This window comes from Salminus brasiliensis, chromosome 22 (assembly GCF_030463535.1).
Source record: "Salminus brasiliensis chromosome 22, fSalBra1.hap2, whole genome shotgun sequence".
Lineage (NCBI taxonomy): Eukaryota > Metazoa > Chordata > Actinopteri > Characiformes > Bryconidae > Salminus > Salminus brasiliensis.
Genome location: NC_132899.1, coordinates 23,418,266 through 23,445,873, shown reverse-complemented (window position 1 = coordinate 23,445,873; position 27,608 = coordinate 23,418,266). Strand labels below are relative to the sequence as shown.

Genomic DNA, 27,608 nt, shown 5'->3' with positions numbered 1-27,608 from the left:
GAAGTCATCTTCGTATCATCTACAGCTTTTTTACAGACAGTCTGATGTTTGCAACGTTTAGATGTTTAGATGTTCCTTTCAAAACGTCTGATGCTGGATTTTGTGGTTGGGATGCAGGAACTCTAGATAGCTGTTTTATTAATGTTTACATGTTTCATTTTTAACTTTCAGTTCATCTTCTGCTTACTAAATTACTTACAGCAGCAGTAAGTTTGACCAGAGGACCATAGTTCTGCATGCCACGGTATAGCTATGTGGTTATGAGCCTATTTTGTGCCATCTTTATAAGTGTGTTTCTTTCTAAATAGTCCAGGTTCAACGTTATCTGATGTCTCAGGACAGGATCTTGTAAATTACCACTTGGTGTTAATCAAGCTATTTGCAGATCTTTAGGTTAATGAAGAAATCATCTGTTGTTCAGCTGCCGCCAATCCAATTTGCTTGTATATATTAGCATTAGAAAGGATCCATAGAGCAGGCTGAGAAAATTCTTGGATCAGTGAGTTTGAGCGAGAGTGCGAGTGTGAGAATGCTTGAGGAAAAGTGTGCTGCATCTTTTTTGTGAGGGCAGGGATTAGCTCTATTTGGCATTCAGGGAGGCTTTTTTTAGTGCTTTACACATACGGCCATATCCCTCCCCACTCTACCTTGGCCCTTAATAGGATAACCCCGGCGCCTAATAAAAAGCGCATAATTTGTGCCATTCCAGTGCCGTCCGCAGCCATGCAGCAAATGCGGCCTCACGTTGAGCAGATACGCGGGCAGGCTATTACAGCAGGGTGGGTTAATGATGACACAGTCAGAATGTCAGGCTGCCGGGGGCACTCCATTCCTTCATATTACAGAGCAGCTTGGTGCAACTTAATGGACAGGATCCGAGGCCAGGGTGTGCTGTGGGGGCAGAGGGGGAGAGAAAAAAAGAGAGAGAGAGAGGGAAAGAGATGCTCCAACAGCAATATCCTTCTGGGCAACAGCACTGGAAGAAGGAGGAAGTGAATGAATGAGAGAGTACAGGAAGGCCAACGGAGGGATGCAGTTAAGTGCCACATTTGGCATTAGAAATTAGCATTTGGCATTAGAGAGTGTGAAAATACACACAGCAAACCTCTTACGGGGATGGCCAACCCCAAGAGAGCCAGCACAAGACACTGGCACACATTTAAAGGAATATTCCAGAGTTTTCCAACCTTATCTCTAGCTGCTGCGCCCGTGGGATATGGTCGATTACCACGGACAGTAATCTTTGTGTGTTTTCCTGAATTTAGAACAGAACAGAATGGGCAGGTGCTCGAATCAATCAGTAAAAGATCCATGAAAAACACCTATGTCGAAATCATTCTTGTAAAAAGGGAAGAAGTTGTAAAACTTTATAATTAAAAAATGTTCCAGAGGGATAGTTGTGCAGGAGGAATTTTCACAGGCTCTGATTAAGCATGAATACCTTGGAAACGTAACTGAACGATCAGCTCAAACAACAGTTTAACATCAACTTCAGAGAAATAAACATAACTGGGATAAAACATCAACAGCTTTGATAACCTTTTCTCATGCCTGTCTAATCCTGAGAACTATGCTAGTAATGGTTATAGGTTCAAATTTCTTTAATTTAATCAGGTATTTTAAAAGATTACTTGCAGATGTTATATTATACTTAAGTAGCCTTGAGTCAAAAATGAATATAACATTATCATATATCCCAACAATTTACAATGAGATCTGCTCCCTGAGAGACACTGGATGTTAACAATGGTTGATGCTATCTGGAATAAAATAATTATTAAACTATCATAAAGCACCATCTGAGAAAAAGCAAGCTATAGGTCAAGACTTCAGTGGTATTTCATAACTGGACTTGGATACTGTGGTAATTCTGCAGACAGTAATCTGTCTGGATTTACAGAATCGTCCAAGCTTTTAAGTCAGTATCAAATCAGAGGGTTTTATGTTGTTTTCAGCCCTTGGCTCTACCACAAAAAAGGGCTCTGTATGTACACTCACAGTCCACCCACACTTCACTCTCAAAACTACAGTACTATCATAAGTTCATAGGCCCTGCAGTAGAAGCCACAGTAGAATGGTGGCCAAAAAATTCTTGAAGGTTTTTGCATTAGGATTAATAACTAATTATTAACCCTAGAGTTCAAATGGCTAACTACTGTATGCTGGATGCATATACAGTTTTAGAAATATACAAGAATCTGTAAAAAAGAATATACTTAAACACGGGCTACCCTCCACAGACACCGACAGACCATGACAGAAATACAGTTTAACAGATCGGGCGCAATTTATCTTTGAATGTTAAACAAGTTATATTCCACTGTTATTTCACAGTGACTGAAAGCTTGTCTGAATGTGGAACACACGACACATTTAGCAGGTGCAGACATGCAGAAATCATTTGGCTCCTGAGCTCCTGTGAATGAAAGGCATTTCCTGTTCGTTGGGATGCTGTGATGCATCTCCTCACTGGAAGCTGCTTGGCTACACTGTCCAGAGTGTTGCCATCTGGGATTTAGCGAGGCCAAGAGGATGGAAGAAACATCTGCCTGTAGAGGATAGGCCTGTTTCTTTAAATCCAGGCACACTGGAACAAGAGGTTAAGCTGCCTCTTTTGGGACGGGCTTGTAAAACAAACCTCTTGGTGGTATTCTAATGAGGCAGGAGAACATAGTGCTTTACCCTCATGACCTGATGTCACAAACGGAGGCATATAAACAGTGACATCACTGCTTCCTAACCCTTGTGTTGTCTTAAGGGTCACAAATGACCCACCACTTAGTTTAACAGTAGAGAAATGGTGATTTATTCAGCTTAAAATCAAATGACTTTTCTTAGAGTAACCCCAACATTAGAGAAGGTGAAACATCTCTTTGTGCAAACGTAAGGGACGAGAATGCAGACTGTGGTCAAAGGGTGCACAATACAACGACACATAATATTACCATGATGTTGTCATTTCTTGAACCCTATTTCCATCCCAATTTTTAGTCATATCCAATTCCCGTCCATTATTTTGAACTCCCCTCTAGCATGATGTCATAACTTCTTTTTGTACTGGCGTTAACAAAGCATCACTGGATAGCTGAACGTGCTTGGAGGAGAACTGCTCACATTAACTAGAATCGCTCTGAGTGATGGAGGAGAGGGAGGGCAATCCTTTCTTCACAATAAGAGCGAGGCCAATGGCGCTCTATGGGACTCCAGTCATCAGATCTTATGATGATAGGACCAGCGCTTAGACAGCTGGGCCTCTCTGGATCCCCTTTACTGTGAACATTTTTGGGAATATAATAGTGATAGATTACATGACAATACAAAACCTATGGCCAACAGATTGCACCACTACTAGCCAGTAAGCTGCTACACCATGTGGAAGACTGGGGTTCGATTCCCAGTCTGGGTGACTATGCTGCGCTACATAAATAAGAGTCTTTGGGCAAGACTCCTAACACGACGTTGGCCCAAGTCTGTGTGTCCTGGTAAGTCGCTCTGGATATGAGTATCAGCTAAATGTCGTAAATGTTAGAAAACCTACTGTGTACTGTTTTTTTCATAAAGGATAATCTGAAGTATCACAATGTTATACATTTGCTGCATCACCCATCTCTGTTATGGGCTACGGAAATGTCCCCATTTCAAAGAACCCCCAGACACGTACTTTTTACTGAATATATCATTTTATTCTTGGTGTCCTAAGTTTTGCAATACCTGAATAGCTGGCCAGTAAACTGTCAATGTTCTCTGCATATGTAACTGCACTCAATAAACAATGCAGTCTGATAAGTGAAGCAGCACTTAAATGGAGGCTGAACAATGGCATTAACTTTCTTGCTCAAGGGAAGCAATTTCTATCTGGGGATTCATATAAAACTGTGATATGAAAGCGCTTTATGTTTTTAGTAGCTGAGTAGATCTGAAAACAGAATCTTTCCACAGACTAGGCACATCTCTGTTGATTAGTCTCTCTCCCTCTCTCTGATGATAACGAGGAGGTCCAGTGTTGTGGGGCATAATGACTCTAGTATGTTCAACCATACAGAAATTCCCTTGTTAGAATCTATACCCCAACTTCTCCCTATAGCGGTTCAATGCATCCTAAACACCTTCGATCTGCTGCTGCTCTTGTAAGGTAATACACTGTGGGTTTTTTCCACTATAGTATGGATTTCCTCCAGATAACGGGGGACAATCGGAGGGCAGACAATAGCCGACAGCACACACTACAGCGGCAGCACAGAGTCTCCTCTGTCCCACCTCAGACCAGCCTGAGGCGCACCATGGAAAAAAGGAGACCAAGATCAGATTTCTGACGCACCACCTAAACACTGGCTGACCTGTTGAGCAACCACGGAAATTCCACAGAAAACGACACACAAAGATGGGACACAAGGAGGTGGTCCAGGTTTAATTACACAACAATTGCTTTGCTTATTCCTGCCTATGTGAACTTGCGGGTGATTTCTGAGAAAGCCTAACAATGATCAGTCCATTAGTATTGTGTGTATGAGGCACAGTGGCAAAGTGCAATGAATACATTGCTTTTAAATACACAAAGGATGTAGAGTATCAGCTTAGGTCAAGTATACAGGCCATTGTGCTAAATTGAACATATAAAGTACTTTGCTTAGCATAACTGAATAATGAGAGTTCGTCTATCAGTACTATGTTAGATCGACTGTAAAGCTGGGAGATCATGTGATAAGACTCTCTGGCAATTCCAAAAGACCCAAAGAGATGCTAACTGCTGCCTCTATTTTTGGTAAAGATACTAAATATTAAAAACTAAATATTTAACACTAGTGAGCTAGGGGCAGTGAGTACACACACACACACCCAGAGCGGTGGGCAGCCAACAGTTGCAGCTTGCCAAGTCCGGGAATCGAACCAACAACCCTGTTATCGATAACCCGGCGCTCTAACCACTGAGCCACCACTGCCCCTACATTACTTTCTTGTCTTGAATGTGCTGTAGGCTCTGCTATGCACCGGATTTCTTAGGTGGAACAGGTTGTCAGACAAGTGCTGCACCTACTGATTTGGAACATGAATTAAGGGCGTCTCATGCAGGGTAAAATTGAACATGTATTTTATATAGTTTAGCATGTGACTGTGATTTTGATCATATTATATCCCCTAAAAGTACTGAGGGAAGTTCAAAGCGTAGTTACAATTACGACCAGACAAAGCCAGAGGACTGTTGGGGGCTGTAGTGCTGCACATGGAAGCTGGGGGAGCAGATAAAAAGTCTTAAAAAGCTAAACGCAACTGCTGGGCCAACCAGTAACAGTAACTTTTTCAGTACTAAGCTAGGCTAGGCTAAATTAGGCTAGGGTGTGCTATTATGTGAGCCGTCGCAGTGGCGTAAACTAGCTAATAAAAGCGATGCTCAACATTTTTATTCTACAAGCTGTCAAGATGCGGGCACTTTTTACCCCATTCTAAGTCACATAACTACTGTTTATACATAAAAGAGCAATTCACTAAACACTAATGAACAAATGCATTATTTGGCACCTGTAAAGTGATGCAGCGTAGGTCACATGTAATGGACATTTGTAGTCATTTGCTAGTATTTCACAACCTGCATGTCTACATTATCATATACTTCGCCTCAAACCACATCGAGTTGTTAAGTAATCTCAAACTGACTTATGCAATTCCTTAACAATTGAGAAATACATTGTATAGTTAAAAATGACTATCGCAGCAACACTGAAAAATGCATTTGATCATAATGAGACTTCTTTAGAGTACTGGCTTGTCCAACAATTGAATTACCACAATACACCACAATTTCCTGATCAGTCAAGTTCTGCTGGTTATATAAAGAAATGGTCAAAACAATGGACAACATTCTGACTTCAAGATGACAACTTTTTTGTTTATCTACAAGACAGACTTTTGTCCATGTGCCAGAACATGCACTTGAGGCAAGTGTGGTGATTTAAGCTAAGTTAAGTTTGCACTACTTGTAAGCTAAATTAGCCGTGTAGTACCAGAGAAACAAAAGAAATTAAGGACACTAAGCATATCTTGGCTGATTGATATTTCCAGCAGGGGCCAGCTATCTTGATCGAATGTACCATCACCATCACTATAAATCAGACTCTACAGTCTCCTTTATCAGTCCTATATTGAGATTTGAATGTCCAGCTGAACCGTTAAAGCTCCACACTCATTTTTGAGGTTTTCATATTGGCAGTCTCTCGCCATGAACACTGAGGCATCTTTACTTGCACGTTGCTACCAATTCTTTGGAATCAAACATTCCCTAGATAACTTCTATATAAAGCTGCTCCCAGCGGCAGAGTGCTTATTTGGTCTCCTCTGGTGTGCGTAATTAAAGATGTTCCCTAAATTCTTTCATGTCTGGATCCAGATTTATTGCAGGAACACTTAGAGTAATTATACTGCTTTGGGTCTGGTCTGGCTGTTGGTGGCAGCCTGTTGGCAAGACTCGACTTGTGCCCGAGATGTTTTCTTATTTTTCTCATGCTTAATTGCAGAAGCAGTTGTCGCTTGATCCTAGACGTTTAAAACATTTAAGGTAACAAGTAATCCTGCTTTCAAAATACAGGCTAACGTCCTTACTCCAGGGCCTCGAAAGGGCACAAGACTGGCAATTTGTTTATAACTGAATGCAACATTACAGCATTACATACTGGTTTCTACAAAAATCATTAAGACTCGCTGTAAACGGAAAACGTTTACTTCATTTGTTTTGCACCAGAAATCTCTGCTGAAGAAGAAAACTCCCCAAGTCTGTGGTCACCAGTCCTGCCATGAAATCTTTTAAACGAGCGGGTGGAAAGTACAAGGAGAGTTGACAAGTAGTGTGTATAAAGAGAAGAACAGAGGGACAGTCAAGTTTAACACACTGATCTGAGATTTAGCTATTAATTCTGCATCTGTTGTATACAACGCTTTACCACATACACTAGATGTCCAAATGTTTGTGGACACCGTTTGTAATGAATGCATTCAGCTATTTTAAGGTGCACCCATTTGCTGACACAGATGTGCAAATGCGCACACAAACACGCACCCTGTAGAGTACTATTGCCAATGGAATAAGACTCTCCGGAGCAGGTAAACATGAACCTATTGGCACTATTCCTAATGCAAAACAGGATACTCCAACAAGAGCAGGATAAACTCCTTTTTAATAGCCTTGATTTAGGAAGGAACAACGAATGAGCAAATGTCTCAATACTTTTGTCCTAATGTAATAAAATAAGTCATTACATTTGAATAATAGAGCAAAGTCATAGTAATAATAACTAATAAAGTGTATTGTAATATTGACCATTTTTTCCTGTATATAAAAAAAATAGAGATCTGTTGACTATTATAATGAAGTAACTTTTCACTTTATAAAATAAGTATATGTTATTATAATTTTAGTATAAGTTTCTGTTCTTTTCTAAGTATAGGACAACACAACTGAGCAAGTACAGGCCCCCGATCAGCAGAAAACTGGCCAAATCCATAAAAGCTTTAGCAGTAACTCTGCTACGCTGTGTTTTATTATAGTCTTATGTGAGCTGAGAGACTGTGGGCCGGTTTGGACCGAAGTCTAATCTGGAATGCTGGGAGAATCCCACCCCATCGCATTTCCGTCCACAGCGAATGCCAATGTCCATGTGGCGAAACGGGCATGTGGAATGCAGTAGCGGACCGTGGCAGGAATAGGAAACATTTCATCTGCTCCGTAGAAAAGCAGCAGCAGCAGAATCAAAATTGTTAAACATTTATGAGAACAGTCTGAGATGTTTTATTGGAAGGGGAAAAAAGAGTTTGCAAGAAGAAAAAGTACAGATCAACTACACCCTTGGCACCGACAACGTTTGAAGTGTTCACATTTTCCAGCTATGTGTAGAAGCTCCTTTCATAATACTCCAAGTACAAACACAAAGAACAGGGGGGGAAAACACAGTTTGCTGTGCTCCAAGCTATGAGCCTACCGCTGAAGAATAAGTCAAGCTGTAGAGTTTGGCGAGGGTCTGCATGTGCTTATCTTTCATTAGATTATGGAAAAAAGACTTGAGAAAGGAGAGGGAAACATAGTGTTGAAAATACACACCGGAATCCAATACTGCTAGAGCTCATGAAGTGACAGCGTAACCATCTCACCCACTGGGCTGCTCCAGTCGGCTTCATGCTGTATCCCTCATTCTGACGGATCTTACATCAATAAGATTTGCTTTGTCACTTTGGCCTATATACACCATATTGGGTCTGTTTTATAGCAGACTGGAGTTTTCGTACAAAATGACAGCTGTGCATACCTTGACAGCTTGAAACCATCTAAACCATCCAGCATGCATTTCTGGAGATTCCTCACCTGAGGGAATAAAATACACTCAGCTGCTAGTTTATTAACTATACTTGTACCTGCGTTCTTTGGCCATTCTGTCAAAAAAAACAAAAAACAACTTCCATATACACTAAAAGGACAAAAGTATTTGGACACATGCTCATTCACTGTTTCTGTTCTTCAACTCAGGGATATTAAAAAGAGTTTATCCAGCGTCTGTTGGAGTAACGGTCTCTACTGTCCAGGAAAGACTACTCTCATTCAGTATCAATAGTATTAGTGAGGTCAGAATGTTGGATGATCACCTCATCCTCAATTCATACTAAAAGTATTGGAGGGAGCTTTTCTGAATATATCATGAGTATTTAGTACTTATACAACACTGACCAACTGCATCGTCCATAAAGGGACAGCAGAAATGCTGAGATCTGATAATGGACGGGAGGAAGAGGGCTTGGGATTCCTTCTCTTTAAATAAATAATTTTATTTGACGAAGGGTACAGATTTATCAAGGTTTCTTAGGTTTTCAATAGCTGCATATAATGCATATAAACTTATATTTTATTATGCTATCATGTTGTTTTATTAATGTATGGCACTACCGTCATGCTGGCGGCGATTTCAACCTGGCAGCAAACTTCAGAAAAACAAACAAATTTACATTTATTGTGTATTTTGAGAATGTCTTCAGGAATGGTTGCATTTTTGCCTAATCACCCCTTTAACTGTAGTCTGTATATAATACAAAATCTTCCTTAAGGAATGCCACACAAGAGCCTATCAATGGCTTAAAGGTTCTTTAACAAAAGTGGTTCTTCTATGGCATTGTCTAAAGGATTTTGTAGCCTTAATGGAAATGCACCATGTAGGACCACTACTATTTGGGTAAAGGACCATTCTTGACTCCATACAATACAGTAAAGGCATGTTTGTGCATTTTTGGCTGGTAAAAGTATTGTAATGTATCAGGCAGTGTTTACTGGCCAATGGACAATAAGTGGCAATAAACCAAATAACAGACTGAAAGCTTAGTGTGTAGTTTATGCAAATGTAGAGGGACTTTTTTCACAATGTCCTTAACAGCATTTTGTCACTGACAAACAAATACCTTGAATCTCCAAAATGGCAACTTTACAGGAGTAGAAAATTCCTTCTTAACTTACAATAGAATTACAACTGCCAGACTGTCAAAGAGAAACAAGGTTTTAGCGTGACTTTTATTTTACAACAGATAGTGAAAGTACTGTGTGCATGGTGAAGGTTGCACGTCTACAAAACAGCCAAATTTGAATATCCAAAGATACCTGCACACATACTGAACAGACTATTTTTTTATATCTGCTTTGCCCTTCCTGAGATGGCAGTGCACGGAAAAAAGGAAACAGTCATGCTGCTTGAATAGCTCCATTCATGACTCAGAATGGTTATAACTTACCATCTACAGCACACGACATAATGTCTGTGGTTAACATGGACTTTTTTTCCAGCATAATGACAAAACTCCACCGCGTCACTTACGCTGTAAACACCGCGCCCAGCTCAATTAAAGCAAGTCAATAAGAAAAAATGATGACGATCTCGCGCTGAGTGTTATAGTAGCTTTCTGACCCTATAAAACCCTCTTTTTTGGGACAAAAAAAAAAACGGCCTCTAAATGATTCAGCAGCAGATGCTTATGTAATCCAACTCAGTTGGGCTGTTTTTTGTCAGACAGCCCGTGGCTGAGCGAGTTCAGGTAGGGATTAAAGAAGCAAACCTTCCACTCTGAAGGATTCTTGGGCTTAGGCCATTGTGAAGGTGCGTCTGGGAGTGTAGGCTGGATTTTGTTCAGGGGGAAATTTGCACTCTACAAAAATGCTCCAGCTGTCTGGATGTGTTATTGTAATGCAATAATGCATGCACATTATTTTGCATGATTTGAGATTACCCCCCACCCCCACCCCCCATCCCCTCCACCAACCACTGAATGCAGCTCCTGCTTTCACCGCAAATGAGATTCCAAAGCTCATATTTGCATATGGTGTAAAACAAACGGGCGAATGTTTCCTCACTTTCTGCTCATCTCTGCAGTCCTGAACAAACAGATCAATGCCTTCCTGCAGCCTCGTTTTGCTCGGCCGCTGTTGTTAGCCTACATCTTCTCGAGCCACTCCGTCAGAGCGCATTTTAATCATGACGCCGGGTTATTTTTTGCTTTGGCTTTACCTCATGTTAATCTCTCTTTAAGTTGACGGAAGGGCCATATGTTATTTTCTTCGCCGTCCTTATCCTTTCATTCCGCCACAAAAGATTTACATTAATCATCTGTATGAAAGCCGGGAAAACAGAGAGACGAAAGCAGACGGGTCGTCAACGCAGAGGGGGGCTTAACGTGAGCGCAATCCTCCACGCTTCGGTCTCTTCTGAAACAACAGAGGCGTTGATCACAACACAAATATCTGGGGTGAACTTAAGACACTCGCATAGGGCAGAGGGAGTGGTGAGAGCGAGAGAGAATGAACACACACACAGAGAAAGAGAGAGAATAGACAGACAGAGACAGCTCAAGAAAGTGAGAAATCAAATGCAGAAAGAAGAGAACCATACAGAGAACCAGAGAAGCTGTGGACAACGGACAACCTGTGGCTATTTGAATCCAAGGCTAGAAAGATAGGCTAATGTGTTTTGACTACACAAGCTTTCAGTAACTCGAGCACGAGTGGCCAGAAAAGAAACTGAAGGCCATTCGGATAGGAAGTTCACATCCTGCTCTGATCTGTTCTGGAGAGTCTGTGGGCCATCTTGGAGTTCCACAGAGAGCAGGACGGAGCTGCGGAGCTTGTTTGAAGCTAAGCTGCACAACAGATGTCTTCAAAGCCTTGTTCAGGGCCATAAGCCGCTCCCTGTGCTGACAGTGTCTGACAGGGTTATGGTGCTGCACTTTTTGTTGTCCTTCAATTATCTGTCACGTTCAGTGCAATGTTTCATACGGGTTGGTACACGGAGAGGGCCAATTAGAGAGTTTGTCCTACTGCGAAGAAGCTAAAAAGCAAAAAAAGAGAAAAAGTCCCCTCTGAGCTCAAGCTTGTGCCGTTATAATTAAGACAGACGATCAAAAAGTTTAACAACTGTGAACGCAGTATTCTTACCTTCTGCTTCATTATCTGCTAATTATTCCCCAGGGAAAGCTCCTGACGGTAACTACAGGTTATAAAACCAATCTGTTTCCACTGCTGTATCCGCAGTGTGGGCCTTGCTCCTTTGAGGCTAGACTAGCACGCCGTAAGAGGGCACCGTATTTTACATTTAGAAGAGACTTGATTACTCGATTCAAATGTACATAATTCCCTCTTGAATAAAGTACACTACATCTGTTTGCCACTTCTGAATGCCTTCTTCCAAACTGTAGGTGAGTATATTTTGAGTACATTTTAGAGAAGTCATTCTACAAAACGGCTGCCAAATGCATCCACAACGTTTGATGTGCATAAGATGTGCCAAGGCTATTCGTTCAAGTGTTCTTGTTAACATTATATATGAGAAAGCACTAGGTCTTAAAGAATAACATACTAATATATAACCAATAACTAAATAAATGTATTATATTCAGGATTATATGAAATAAAACCTTTTATTTGTAAAAAATTGATTGGTGTGCGTCCCTCAGTCTGACTTACCACCCTGACACACTAACTTGTTTTGCCTATAATGTACTGCTCCAAAGCCTAGGCTGCAGCCGACGTAGGCTGAATTTCTCGCTACGTCACAGAAGGCTGTTCCAAAGTGAAGGACCCTTCGTATACATCCCAGACATGCAGCCTACATCTGGAGTGCTCCGTGCACATGCAACGCGGGAAAAAAAGAAAGCAAAAAAACAAAAAACAAAAAAAAACAGCACCATGAAAACAAAGCCTCCAGAGCATAGTTTGTTTGACAGTGTTGATTTTTATAATTATAACTCATTTCTATGCAATTTCACCCCACCACTGCAAGAGGTGGAAACCTTCCTGTAATGTCCCCACGCAGCCTGTATCCTATGTGACCAATAGGCAACTAAGGAGTTTTTACAGCACAGTCCTACCGAGGACCCGTCCTACCAAGGTTGCAGCCTAGGCTTTGGAACACAGCTATTCTCTTACATTGTTTATTTGATGCTTTTTCATGATAGACCAGGCCAGTCAAGCTCAAGGTGCCTGAGGTGGGAAAATATGTTTTTCTGGGAGGATGAACATATCTTTCATGTTGTGGGTTTTAAAATAAAAAGAGTTTGCTCTTGATGAACATTTTGAAAATTGCAACATGGAAACTATCTATTTCTTTGTATGTCAATATTTGTGGCAAACAGCACACCTCTGCACAAATAATTATGTAAACGTGCTATCCATCACCAACCATTGATGAATAATTCACCAGTAATTAAAGTGTGTGCAAATTGAAAACTTTTAGCTCTCTCTGTGCTTTAAAATGACGCTATTTTACAGCCACCACAAGGGTGATTATAGCAATTCTAGTGAATTCTGTGATTTACACACACAACTTAGTAATGATGTAAATTATGATAAAAGTTACTTTAAGTACAAAAACATCTCCAGGGTCTTCAGGGTGAATCTGAATATCTGTCTGAGTATCTTCAAAAAGTCAAGAAAAGGTAAGTATTAAGAAAAGCAAATGAAGATAGGGATTACTATTGAGTCATGTAAGCACAAGGTATTTAAGCCACCACAGATAGAAGTGACCCTAAGGTCATACTTTAAGATCTGCTTTTAAGATCATCTCTTGTAAATGGGGGGGTCAAAAGAAAGAGTGCACATCATTAACCTTTGGAATGCACAGAAGTCTGCTGTTCATCAGCCATTCATACCTCAATTCAGGATGAAGGGCATTGGCATAACACATGCCTCCAACACCACAAGACTACAACTCTTCACACCATCCCTTTATCTCTTGAGTTAAAAAATGTGCGATATGGCAAAAAGTTCAGTTCAGCATTACAGTTGAAAACACAATGCATATCACACGGTTTAGTTTTCCAACAATCTGTCATAACAAGTGAAACACCTTGATCATCTTCATCTGGCAAAGGGTGGGATATATTTGTCAGCAATAGAACAGTCAGTTCTTGAAGGTTTTGGTTAAAAAACAGGACAAATGGGCAAGTGGAAGACTCTTAGCCACTCTGACAAGGGACAGATTGTGATGGCTAGACGACTGGGTCAGAGCATCTCCAACACATCAGGCAGGTCTTGTGGGATGCTCCTGGTATGCATTGGTCAGTACCTACCAAAAATGGTCCAAGAAAGGACAACCGGTAAACCAGCAACAGGGTCATGGACACCTAAGGCTTACTGATGCGATCTATGGAGGTCCGACCTCACAACTTACAAGACTTCTGTTAACATATTGGTGCCAGAAACCACAGGACACTCTCAGGGTCTTGTGGAGTCCAAGTCATATTCCAAGACTATATTTCATAGTCTTTGGAGCATTTCTTTTGGCCCATTCATCATGAAATTCTGACAGCCATTCTTTACGTGATATAAAATATCTCTTTAAACTATTACAAACAATAATGTTTACATTTCATTATGAACCATATTTGAAATGACTATTACTAGACTAGCATACACTATTACTGTCTGATGCCAACACACATGGCCTAATGGCGTTTAAAGCGTTTCTCAGATGATGACTATACTTACTATATTTACAATATTTGAAATGGAAATGGGAACTGGAAGTGAACTGGAAGTACTGACCATGATATACTCACAAAAGCACATGATCACCTAATTCATCATGATAACAGTAACATACTCATCACATTTGCCACTTCTGTAATCTCCAGATCTGTGTGGCTGTATTTCATTTCATTTGCGGTCACTCAGTCCTACCTGGCTTGTGTGATGTGAAGTCAAAGCTGTCTCTCGCTTTGCCGGCTGGGAGGTATTTTTATACTGCTGTTTATTGCAGCATGCCACACACAATGCTGCGTTTTCTGTCAAAAGCTCAAAATGAATTGACTGCTTGGAAGGCAGCTACACCTAAATTGCCAGTGGTCTGAAGCTCAATTCACTAAAGCAAAGCCAATGATCAAGCCTGGCTCGAATCACCCGGAAACCTTTTTTTTTTATTTCTTTATTCCCCTTCTTTCTTAATTAAAGCCTACATTAAATAGGCTTGACTTTAACATGCCAAATATGTAACCGAATCCACAGGCCTGTCATTCGATAATCCAGCATTCACCTGAGCATAAAACATATTCCTGGGGAAATCTTTTATTGCAGTTCCACAGCTGTCAAACAGTCATTGGCGGCGTGCTACGCTGAGACCACGCTCATGACAACATTGTAATCAATGGCAGCATGTTTGTCCAAAATCTCCTGTTGTGTGACAGTGGAAGTGCTAATTATATATGAGTCATGTCAGAGCGGGTAAAGCAGTGTGACTCCTTGGAGAGCCGGCAGAGCTGCAGTAGGCAACTGCACAATAGGATTACCATCAATGGCAATCCCAGTGGACTCTGCCTTTGTCCACACTCAACAACCAAACTATTGCAGTGTAGCTACTGATCTATCCAGTCAACAGATGCCGGGTTGAACATACTTTACCAGAATGTTGTCAAATATCTTCTGCTACACTACAGAGATGGACTTTGTTGTTGCATCTGATTGAAACTCGGCAGGTAACTAAGAAATACCAATGTATGATTACACAAACAACAAACAAGTCTGTCATTTCTGTGTGACTTCTGTGTCTACCACATTTTTTACAACTGTATAAAAGATCCATGGTGCTACCTTTATAGTTGGATGCCCTGTGATTTTTTGGAGCGAACACACAAGCTTGTTTAGAGCCCAGTACAGGGCTTTATTTAAAGTATCGCTAAAACAGGCTCATGCATGTTCTGACCATCTGTGCCTGGGAGTCCATGAGACAAAACTAGTCTAGTCCGATTGAGGTCATTTCATATACAATTTCTGTCCAATTGAACGAGGTGGGTAATCCTTTAAATAGGCTGTTAAATAGAAGAATAATAGCCACGTAAACACTGATGTGCCATGTATCCGATTACATTCCCAATTGGAAAGGTCAAAGGTCAAGTACATGTGCAAGGCAACAGCAACACATATTATTACTGGAGTAGCGCTCTCAGGCTATGTGTCCACTGTGTGCGGCAAACACGTATCGCTACGGTATGTTCTGCGGGACAAGATGATCTTTCATCAAGCTGCCGTGTGAAATTTTGCTTACACTCAAAATCTTTGAATTTCCACACTGGTACGACTCTTTCCCACCAGTCATTGTTGCACACATTCATCCAGAGGTTTTGTGTATTTGGTGGAGGGACTGGATAGGTCATATGCTTCGGAATGTTGCAGGACATGACCTCTCTCTTCTCTCGCCCCTTCTTTAAGCATGAATATGAAAACAATAAAAAATAATAATTGCTTATTCAATTAATTGCAGTCTTACTCTGACTGGACTTGCTTGATGCTTGTCATGGTAACGTGCACAATAAAGGGTACTCTGCACATGTGAGTCTCAATTTAGATCAGATTACTTCTAGCATGCATGTAAACAGAAATTTTCATCAGATTGTTGAGTAGAGTGTGTATATAAACACCTCAGTCTGAATCTATAATACAGAATGAATTCAGTCAGATTGGAGATCTGAAATATTTGCATGTAAACTTTATACTAGCCATTGTGTGCGAGTCCGTTAGCTGATGTAACAGAACTGGCAGCTAGTGTTCTCCTCCAAGCGTGTTTAGCTGTCCAACGACATTGGATAAGTGTCTCCTTAAGGAATTGGTAGAAAGCACATGTTAACACTTCTTCACCCTCCCAGCATTGGTAGCATCATGCGAGAGAGTCAGAGTTTCTGGAACTAAATTAGGGAGAAAATTAGGAAAATATTGTTTAGTGTCACAACAGTGTCTGGGAAAGAATGCATCCATGAGGATCATGGATCTGTCAGCTTTTTCTCATGCAGTTCAGAATAGGAAAATTCTGCTTGGGTAAACTGAGAGCATTGCCAGTCAAGTGGCATCTGGAAGAGGATGTCAAACAAAAGAGGCACAAGAGAACAATTAGATTATTGTGCCTTTGTTCCTTTGTTTCACAGAGGAATCACATCCATTCTTGTGTATTTTATGCCTCAGAAAGTTTGTCATGCTTTTTTTGCTGTTGGAACAGTGAACCTCAGAATGACACCATTCAGTGTGTACATTTTGTCCACTCCAAATACATTTGATTCATTTTTGCAATCTCTGAAGTCTCGGAACAGCCACTAATTAGTACGATGCAAATCACAACTTGCTAAGCTCCATCCATTGCTCGCCACATTAGCATATTTAGTCGAGCTATTCCTTTATAGCTGCTGGAGGGAAGAAGTTCCTGGAGGAGACATTTCCATGGAGTAACGTCTCACTCAAAGCCTTTCAGCAGCTTTCAGCTCATTATGCAATCACTTCAGGCCAAGCTGAAGTGAACTATCACTGCATAGCAAACATGAGCGTACAGACATGAATCATCTTCAGCAACCTGATTTACTAAACCACATATGTTGCAACTTGGCAAGTTGATACTGGAAGCGTTGAAGAAATGCAGAAAATTCTGCCTATTTTCCAGACTGTGGGTGAGAAGACAAATCTGGGTAGACAAGGCGGATGTAAGCTGCTGCTTGGTCATGGGGGAGGAGTCGTGGATTGGATTTGACGAGCTAAGTGACAAGATGTGGAAAGCTGACTGTAGTCCTGTCTGGTCATCTCTGTGGTTCATTTAAAACCAAAACAATTCACTGAAAATCACATTTCACATCTCATACAGATGAAAAGCCAGCCTTCGCCATCTTTCTTTTCATAGAAACATGCACCCTGAAAATGTTCCTAAATGGTTATGAGGTGGTTCTGAAAAGGTTTGTCACACTCACATCTCATTTCCAGATCCCTCCTTTGAAAGGACCATTTATTGAAAGCTTGTTTAGAAGCCAAAATGGCTAAGTTGCACTCTAGTCCCTGAATAAAAGCAAGACATCTTGGATCTTTGGAACCACAGGGAAAATACAGCCCTGAGTTATGAGAGGTTTTTAGTTTGAAATGACTGATCTTAAAAATAAAGCCTGGGAAAGAGGTCCGGCTTGCAGAGGAAGTGAGACTAGCTTGTTTGGTTTGCGCTAATTATAGCAGCATCAGGCTGCATGCAGATCGCTGCACTCGAATAACATTTATCTATGTAGCTTCTCACCAAAGACCCATTGTTCTCATCTGTCCTAAATACTCCCTAAGCATAAACCCAACACATCGCCAATGAAACCACTCCTGTGGGAGACTTATTTGTGTACTCAATTTGCTGCATGCAATATATAACCTACCCAGCGGAAAGTGTATTAACACAGATACAGATTGCGACTATTTACAGCTACTTTTCAACGGCTCCACATCTGATTCTATGAACACGCAAATAAAACATGACCCTCACTAAAAATATCAGAATATTGTGAAGTGAATATTGTGCAGGTATGAAAACAACCAATCTGTATAAACAGTCTGTCTAAAGAAGCAGAAACCATGGTGCTTCTCACTTCTCGCACTTACACATTCACAATGTCTTAGACACTTAGCTGGAATCAAACATACCACCTGGCAGTGTTTATTATTTCTGAATGTTCGCATCACCCTATATATGTGGATAGATAGGTAGATAGGTAGATAGGTAGATAGATAGATAGATAGATAGATAGATAGACAGACAGACAGATAGGTAGATAGGAGTACAGAGGCAGAGGAACTTTTGAGGAACTTGTGTGCTTACACCATTCACTGTTAACCCAACCCATGTCTTGCACAAATTACTGTTGGAGCCAAACCGAAGCCAAAAGATTCTCTCTGTGGAGCCACATAATCTTGTAAGGACACACAAATATGAAAGAATGATTGTAAAATACTGTTTTTACCAGCAAGACCACCTGCTCAGTCTACCAAGAAACTAAATGCAGTAACTTGCACAGACAAAAAAAGATCTGACAGTGAGATGATATAGTTGCTGCCATTTATAGCTTCAAATTACAGGAAGGGCTAGTATTATTTGCACAGAGGGGGATGTCAAATCCACAAACAGTAACCCTCCCATTGAGGCCTAAATTTACGATTTAAAATGAACCACCCCCTGTTACTCACACTGAAGGCTACAATAAATCCTCTATTAATGGCCCAGATCCAAGCATGTTATTAAACAGATATAATGGAAGATGTAGCTAAATGACATGGCACCAAAGTGCTAAAACTATGCCTCCCAAAAAGTATGTTTCATCTTGAGAGACAAGCCAGAACAATACAGAAGCCCTGAATGATGATGTATTACAAAGTTTGTCTGGAAAGGTTAATGTGGCATCCAGCCCTGCCCATCGGTATCAGTGGTTGATCAAATGTGCTGAGCAGCGATCTATTAAAAACAGCAATAAATCAATTTCTACACTGCCAATGTTTCTGTTACTGATTACACATTTAAGATTGATATGATGATGAAGACAAATAAGCTCTATTCTGATTGGATGAGCTAAAACACTGCTGAGAGCTGCAGTTTGAATGGGCGGGCTAAATTGCTGTAGGTGGAATAGGCGGGATGTGTAAATGAGTTTAGATGTGGCTCAACCAGGGGAGTGAAAGGTATGTTTTGAAACTTTAACAAAGTCAACATTTCACATCAACCTTTTTTATTTTGCTAAAACAAGGGAATTTTTGTTTTTCCATAGGGGCGCGTTACCATGATGACATCAAAGACTCCCTGCAGGTATACACAGCATTTACTGCGCACTTACTTCATAGGTTTGAAGAGCGCCTGGCCGTAGTTCTGGAATGTCATGATGAGCTTCAGCTGGGTGCCTCCAGATTTCATGGCTGCAGATGAAAAAAAGAGGGTGATATTACGGCCAAAACAAGGTCTCATTCCTAAGGATTCTTTTTCAGGGTGGATCTTTCACACAGCTAGATGCAAGTTGTGTGAAACATCATTTGTAAGCAACGTGAAGTAAAATTATAAAAAAATGGCATATCTTTATTAGGCTAATATCAACAGAAAAAAATGATATTTAGTACTGTAAGAAATGTAGCCTGAAATAGCACACACTGTGATGTGATGTGATTAGCTCATTATAAACTTAACTGGTGTTAGGATATTTAATTTTTCAGTATTGGAAAAAGTATTATTGTATCAATCTATACATGCACATTTGATTATTATAATGGCGAGATTAGTATTTCATTCAGTGAACCATTCTAGCTAACATTATATGTGATTTGTCAATTAGCGTACCTACATAGGTGTGATTCTTCATCTGGGGGAACTTTTATGTTCAAGGTTAAACATGCACGGTAAAATCAGTCCATTGTTTCCCTATTTTGTTTCATTAATTTTTCTTCACTGTTTCACTATAGTATAGAAAGGTAGTGATCAGTCGACCAAAACGATAATTTTCATTTGATAATATCTTAAACATCAACACTTTGCTACTTTGGCTTCGTTCCCAACTTCTTTGCTGATGATATGATAAAAAGTAATCTATTCATTAAAGAAATCACAACATGTGTTTTATAACAACTTAAAAAGTTATCTTAAAGACTGTATTATTTACATACAGATCTATCAAACCTTTGCATATTTTTAAACTACATATTACCGCCCCAAACATTACCATTATTACCAGCGGCAACAGTCTGTGATTTCTGTAAGGAACTGTTTTAAGGTAACACTTATGTTGTAACTATGGAAACACAGACTCAGGGGTGCCCATGTCAGCCCTGAGAGAAGAGTAACATATTAATGTCCCGAAAAGTGAGTCATTTAATCGTGTATTCCTCCTGATCATGGAGTAGATTTATTCAGCATCATTACCATTTACACTGTTACGGGCCTTGCAGCAATATTTTACCAAATAAAATATAAAATGTTTGCATTATTTATTCATATTTAAAGTGCATCATACACTAGCTGTTGTGTGGTGTTAGTGAATCCAGGACCTAGGGTCTTTTTTCCTGGAAAAGAGCTAACTGTCATTACCACAACACGTCATTACCAACACAAAACCTGTTGTTATGGTAAAGACACCTGGTAATGACACGAAATTAAAGTCAATGTGTCTGTAAGTCATCAGCAAAGAGCACTGAAGAGTAAGTAAATCCTTTGGAATAACATGTATTTCTGTCACTAAAATAAATAATATAATACATGTAAAATATTTTCTATATAAGCTTAACAAAGAACTACTTTTGTTGTTAAGTTAAGATGGTGAAAAGAGCCCCCAGCTGAAAAAACACACATAGTTCATAACAGGCTAGAGCAGGCTAACTAAGCAGCACCAATGCTGGCAGCTATTTGAACAGCAGTCATGTTACTGTTAGCACCACTCAAACATCTGTCAGGTTAACGCTAACTAGCTTGCTTGCCTGTTTACATATTATATAAGTTAACTGGTAACTAAACTATGTATATGAGGCTTTACTTCATATAACAGAAGCTGAACTTACTTTCACATAAATTTCACATAAGCCAGCCCTACGCACACTTAACATCAGCAACAATGTGAATGCACCTTCAGGGCCGACTTGTATTGCCTGTTATTGAAGATTAGCCCCCTCTCAGTGTAGATAACGCATAACTTGTATTTGATTACAGAATGGCAACAAGTGTGTTTTGGACTCACTGGTCCTTTGGAAGGAAAGAGCTGATAAGGCTGCAGCATAGAGGCCTCTGTGTACAGAATAGCTAAGAGCAATCACAAGCAGCTAATTCACAAAAACGCTGTGGAAAATTACACAAACACGTTGGTTCCTGAAGAGGAACGGAGATGTCTGATGGGGTCTGTTTGATCCCTTTACTAATAAGCTAGTCATCTATGAACAGTTCTCCTCAGGAATGTATGTGGGCTCCAACAAAATCACACACCAACAATCACTGCTGGATTTGTATGAGTGTAGCTTCACTGTTCAAACTGTGTATTTGTCTTGCTTCAATTTCCACAGCTGTGTTTTTCAGGGAAGTTGTATGTAATGCTTCTGCGTTTGATTTGATCACAACATAACTTTGTCTATAAATTAAAGTAGGGTTAAGACTTGGTATTTAAATCAAAGGAGCTGAAAAGCTTAAACCTACTCAAAACAAAAAATAAAAATCAACAAAATCCCATCATATCAGTTTCAACATCATAAAAACAAATCTTATCTGTGTCCCACTTCAAGCTCTGACAGAAATCGCTATGCTTTTGTCAAAGCATGCATGAAATTCTATGAATGTGCCGACCAGCAGCTGCAACTAACCACTGGAGCTGCAGTACTGTGATCCTACTGTAATTATGCTGCTTCATTTTGCTATATATTACAAACACATTAATATGATATGACCCTTGATGTAAAGATATAACTAAAAGAGTGAACTTAAGAAGTGATTTTTGGATCATGTGAATCACTTAATTGAGTCAAACACTCCCAGATTATTTGTGATTGGTCAAGATGCTCAGAGCACATCTGGTATGTCATTTGTCTGCATATTGTAGACTTCTTCCATACCATATCTAACAGAAGACTATAATGAAATCCGGTGTTGCTAATGATGATGATAGAAACAATGTAATGTGCAGTCGTACTCACCGACGCTGGTGATTTTCTGGGTAACCAGGTCCTTGAGCATGGCCTCAATGACTGGATTGTGTCTGGAGTAGAGCTCGTAGCGATTTATCCCAATGTGGAAACGGAGCCAGTTTGGATAAGAGTCTGAGGAGAGATCACCTGTTGGAGCATAATCTCCATCCTTCTCCTGACCATGCCTGAGGACAGAACACACACAACACACCTTAACAATACATCAACCTAAGGGTGAGAGGCAGGGTAATCATTTCTGGGTAATAAATTGGGCTGTTATTACTTATCCAATCATTTAGAATTTTCCTTCAGACAAGATAATTATAGCACTATTTTTATTTTGCTATTATATTAATGTTTTTATTTTATTTGTTATTGTTATCCCACAGTTATGAGTGGGTGTTTGTTATTATATTATGTTAATGATGTTACAAGCAATATCAAAAATGGCCAATTAAAAAACAGATTATATTTAGTTATATTTAACATTAACAAGCAAATAGAGATGTTTATACAGACAGACAGAGATCGAGATAGAAAAATAACATGAGAGAGACAGACAGATAGACAGGGCAGAGAGACAGACAGATAGACAGACAGACAGATAGATAGATGAAGTCAGAACGAGAAATTTTAGAAAGAGGGAGAGATAGATATATAAGATACAGAATGAAAAGGAGAAAAATTAGATAATGTGAGAGAGAGGGTAGGGAGAGATTGTTAGAGATAGATGAGATACAGAAAACAGAATGAGACAGTAAGAGGGAGATATTAGAAAGGGAGAGTGAGAGAGAGAGAGAGAGATGGTCACTGTTAGAAAGACAGGTAGATAAGATCTAAAATGAGAAACAGAAAGAGGGAAAGAGAGAGACTGTTAGAGAGACGGACATGTAGATGAGATACAGACTGAGAGAGAGAGAGAGATTGTGGGAGAGAGAGAGAGAGGGGGGTCACTGACCATTCTTGGTTCTCCGCGGCTTTGGGGTCAAATCTGATATCAGTGTTGACGTTAAACAGAGTGTCCTCCTCGGTCAGGGTGGGCAGAGGTCTCTTATAGAGCGGATGCTCGAACAGCGCGTGCAGCCTGGAGCCCTTAGCCGCGGGTCTCCTGATGAAGGGGGTTTCGTGCCCTCCTCTCCTCTCGTGGCCGTCCAGCCCTGGCCGCGCACGCTGGTTCTGCTGCTGGCTCTGGTGGTGCTGGTTGTCCGCTCTGCTCGGCGTCTCGGCCGTGCTGGCCTTCTCGCGCGAGTGCGAGGTCAGGTTGGAGCCCGGCTCGCTGCTAAAGTCCTGCAGCAGCCTGAGCGTGTGTTTATTGGGCCACGCGGCCCATCCGGGCGCCTGCTCACCTGGGCCGCGCGGGCACGAGCACGCGGGCGTCTGCGGCGATCTGCCGCTCGTGCTGCCGATGCGCCTCTCCAGCCGGGGCAGCAGATCGATGACGATGTGCACGCTGCAGGCCACGAGGAAGACGGTGAGGATGAGTACGCGGAACCTGCGGAACAGGATCATGTCGGCGCGGTGCGGGAGCGCGAGCGCGCGCACTAGCACATGGCACAGAGAGCGCACGAGGCGCGCGCCCACCCTCAGCGGCAGCGCGAGCGCGCACGGGCCATGCTGCTGCTGCTGCTGATGTTGTTGTTGATGGTGGCGGTGGTGATGATGATGATGATGATAATGATGGTGGTGGTGCACGCTCTCCAGGATCGAGAGAGAGAGAGAGAGAGAGAGAGAGAAGCCTCAAACAGCGTCCGACTGGGAATAGCTCATAATCCAGTACAGAGATCAGACTGGTGCGCTGAAGGCAGGTGGAAAGAGGAGGAGGAGGAGAAGGAGGAGGAAGAGGAAGAGGAGGAGGAGGAGGAGGCTGGAGACATCGACAGCTTTGACAGAGCGTCTAAAGGTGCAGCATGTTGAGTTATTGGTAAGTTTTGGGGTCACTGGAGCAGAGTGTGGAGGCAGTAGTAATGCTCCATGTTTGAGCCAGAAGAGGAAGAAGAAGAGGGTTTCTGTTGGCACTTCAGTGAGTGACTGAGGAGACGAGGACTCCGTAGTGAGTGAACCTTGGTTAGCTAGCTTGTCTAGCTGAAGGCTCTTTAGATAACTAGCTCTAGTTAGCTAGCCAAGTTTACCGCTAGCTAGTGTAGCAAATTAGCTAGCTATCTTATCTTATCTAGCTAGTTAATTTGCAGCCCAGTCTGGTTATTTAGTTAAGTTAGCTAGATAGCTACTATTTTCAGCCGTTGACTCTTCATTCAATTCGGTTTATTTGTCCGTTGGCTTTCTGGGACAGGGAGTTTAGCTATTTAGCCGTCGACTCTTCAGTTCAGTTGATGCAGCTGTTCGGCTAATTCGGTTTATTAAGCAGTTGACTCGGTTGACTCCTAACTCATTATTTCTCCGTTGGCTCTTCAGTTCATTCGGTTTGTTAAGCCTCCCCGTGGACTCCTCAGTTCACTCCGTGGGTTCAGCCGTTGACCGGTCGGTTCAGTCAGTTCATTCAGCCCTCGACTCTTAAGGCAAGTTAAAGAGCCGTTGACGCTTCCGTTAATTCGGTTAATTCGGCCTCCCTCGGTCTGTCTATCCGTTGGCCGTTCCGTCCAGTCCGTTGCTCTATCCACCAAACCGAAGGCTTGTTCAGCGCGCGAGGGCGATGCTAGCCGTTGAGCAGTTCGGGCAGACTGAAGAAGAGCCGCGCTGCATCTCTCCTCGAGCAGAGCGACACGCGCGCCCGCAGAGTTTCACATCGCTCGCGCGCTGACTGAAAACGCCGTCGAAACGAAGAGCAGCGGGAAGATGAGGAGAAACGTCCGGCGCTATCCGTCCACAGCTGCTGCTGCTCTGTCCGACTGACTGCTTCCCGGACAGTGCTGCTGTTTGGGTGGGTGGGATGGTGTGTGTATGTGTGTTTGTGCTCGCGCGCGCGCACGCGTGTGTGCGTGTCTGTGCGTCTGTGTGTGTGTGTGTGTGGCTGATCTGCTCGGTCCAGCCTCGCGCCAGCGTCACTCAGACGGGATTGGCTGAATCTTCACCCACAAAAAAACATGAGCTTTAAGGACAGAGATCAGACAGGCAGGGCTTTCTTCTGCAACTCCACACTGCGCAAGAAGAGGGCGTCTCACACACACTCTCTCTCACACTCTCACACCGTTATCCTCTGAAAAAAAGGTCAGAAAGAGGCTCGAGGCTCTCTTGCGTCTTGCTCTTACTCACTGGGCACTTTATTAGGAACACCAATTATACTAATACTGGGTAGGGCCACCTTCTGCTCTCAAAACAGCTTCAGTCCTTCGTGGCATGACTTTCCGCAAGATTTCCCTTTGAGATTCTGGTCTATGTTCACATGATTGCATCACACAGTTCCTGCAGATCCTTCAGGATCCTTCTTCTGCATCCCAAAAGTGTTCTGTTGTTGACCGGGAAGACCACAGAAGAACACTGAACTTGTTATCCTGCTTATGAAACCAGTTTAGGGGATGATTGATTCACAGGTCCAACATGTGCCACAAAAAAAGACCACAAAACCAGCCTGGACTTTTGACACAAGGCAGGCTGGATTCATGGATTCATGCTGTTGGTGCCAAATTCTGACCTCATCATCCGTGTTCCTCAGCAGAAATCGACAGAGGTGTCAAGTAACGAAGTACAAATACTTTGTTACCTTACTTAAGTAAAAATGTTGGTGATCTGTATACTTTACTAAAGTAATTCTTTTTCATCCGACTTCTGACTTCTACTCATTACATTTTCACACAATCATCTGTACTTTCTACTCCTTACATTTAAAAAAAATACTTATTTAATTTCCATTTGTTTTCATTCTGGCTCATCACTGTAAAAAAAAAAAAAAAAAACTATCCAGATAAATCGCTCCTTCTGGAAAGTGTGAATCTGATTGTGGTTGGATGAGAAGTATAAACATACACTATTCTGACTCCCTATTGGTTTGTAAGCGATCCATCGCACCTGCCCATGTCCCGTCACTCTCCAGCAAGGACATAACAGACGGATGTAGCCTAGTATGAAGACGTCCATGACAGAGACTCAAGAGAACTGGAGTGAAATGTCCCGACTAAGATCCACATTTACCTTCCAATAAAGCTTATTGATCGCACGCCTCTGAAGTTTGACTTTTTGCTCCATGTATACTTACAATAGGCAACTACTCTTCATATTTTCCACTCCATAAAACACATGTTAATGCTCAGTAGTGCACATCATTTTCAATGGGCAGAAACAGGTAGCCTAATGCATCCCAAATCCCAATCCCACGTATTTCGACATCAACATTTTAATAAATCATTATAGTCATTATGGCTTTTAGAAAAATATGTTTTTGGGGAGGTGGGGCAGTGCACTATAGCCCCCTGTGGCCCGGCCCAAGCTTATGGACTTTGTTTTTCTTACATTACTTTTATTTTTTTTACTTTAAGTAGTTTTGAAACCAGTACTTTTACACCTTAACAGATCCTTTACATCCTGTTATGACTGTCAGCAGGCGGCAGGTGTTTCTGGTGAAATGGAGATACAGAGATGCTGTTAAAAGTATAAAGTTCTTCAAGGAACTTGTTGAGGTTCTTCTATTTCTTAAGGTGCTTTTGAGGAATCGTCAAGAGAAGTTTTTTTCAAAGGAAAAGGTCCTTGAAGGTTCCTCAAGGAACTTTTACATTTAACAGTGTAGAACTGTCTAAAAACTGGACACTCTGCAGATACACCATGTCTTACAAATACACTACTGTGCTATTGTCCTCCAGTGTTTTATTTAAAGTAACTCGTCTGTGTTCAGTTTAATCCTGTAAATGAACTCTCTCATTTCCAGTGTGTGTCTGTGTGTGCTACAGAGAACTGATAAGAACAGCAGAGACCAGCAGCAGAACACTGGCACAGCTGATCAGTCATGATGTGAAAAAAAGAGAAAAAACATAACAAATGTTGAGCCTCACAAACTGCAACACCGTCCAACAAAAACACAGCCGTTGGGGACTCTGCTTCAGTAACACTGTAAAATTATTGAGTGTAAAGGGTGCAGATGAAGTGTCCACTGTTCTAGTATTAGCATTTAGTTTTAGTATTAGTATTTATTTTAGTATTCGGTTCGAGAAATGTGGGAAAGCAGTTCATCATGTCGTAGTTCTTACATGAATCAATCACAGATAATCTATGTGAGGCTTTCCACATAACATAGGGCCTGCCTGGTCATGTCAAAACCTGTAATACATGCGGCCATGCACACATTTTAAAGATGTTCTGCCATTTAGGTTGTTTTTGTTTTACCCATCTGCTATATTCACTGGGTGTAAATACTACTCATATATAGTAACTCATATTTCTACACCAAAGAAAAAAACCTTTCGGAATTGTCTTTCGGAACTTCTGATCACATGTGGTCGTATCATTATCAAAGCCAAAAACATAGACAAAGGCAGTGTAACTGAACTAATACCACAAACAGTTGTAAGGTTCCTGTCTTTTATTGAGTACACTGAGTAAACATCCACAGTGCAGGCTAGAAAAAGTAAGTGAACCTCTGTGGTAATGACTTCTTGTTTAAATTGAAAGCAATATATACTCTAAATGGTATATACATGTACATTTAGATTACCCTTAGCTAGACTAGGATACCTTTAAGCTTAGATGATAGCCAGTAGATTTTGTGTGTACCTGTGTTTACAGTGTA

The 27,608-nt window shown here is 41.2% G+C and overlaps 1 protein-coding gene and 1 long non-coding RNA gene across 2 annotated transcripts in view; one reads left to right on the top strand and one right to left on the bottom strand.

The window, feature by feature from the left end:
• The window catches only part of fam20cb (FAM20C golgi associated secretory pathway kinase b), a 56,311-nt gene extending 31,409 nt beyond the window's left edge, over positions 1–24,902 (bottom strand). The window contains 5 exon segments of the mRNA XM_072666949.1: positions 19,120–19,198; positions 21,944–22,119; positions 22,893–23,045; positions 23,047–23,122; positions 23,167–24,902. Coding sequence (XP_072523050.1) covers positions 19,120–19,198; positions 21,944–22,119; positions 22,893–23,045; positions 23,047–23,122; positions 23,167–23,443 — 761 coding nt within the window. The 5' untranslated portion in view covers positions 23,444–24,902.
• Positions 1–27,608, top strand: part of LOC140543747 (uncharacterized) — a 40,793-nt gene that overhangs the window by 10,403 nt on the left and 2,782 nt on the right. Inside the window, exon 2 of the long non-coding RNA XR_011978197.1 lies at positions 19,054–19,091. This is a non-coding gene — a long non-coding RNA (uncharacterized lncRNA). The remainder of the gene's footprint in view (positions 1–19,053; positions 19,092–27,608) is intronic.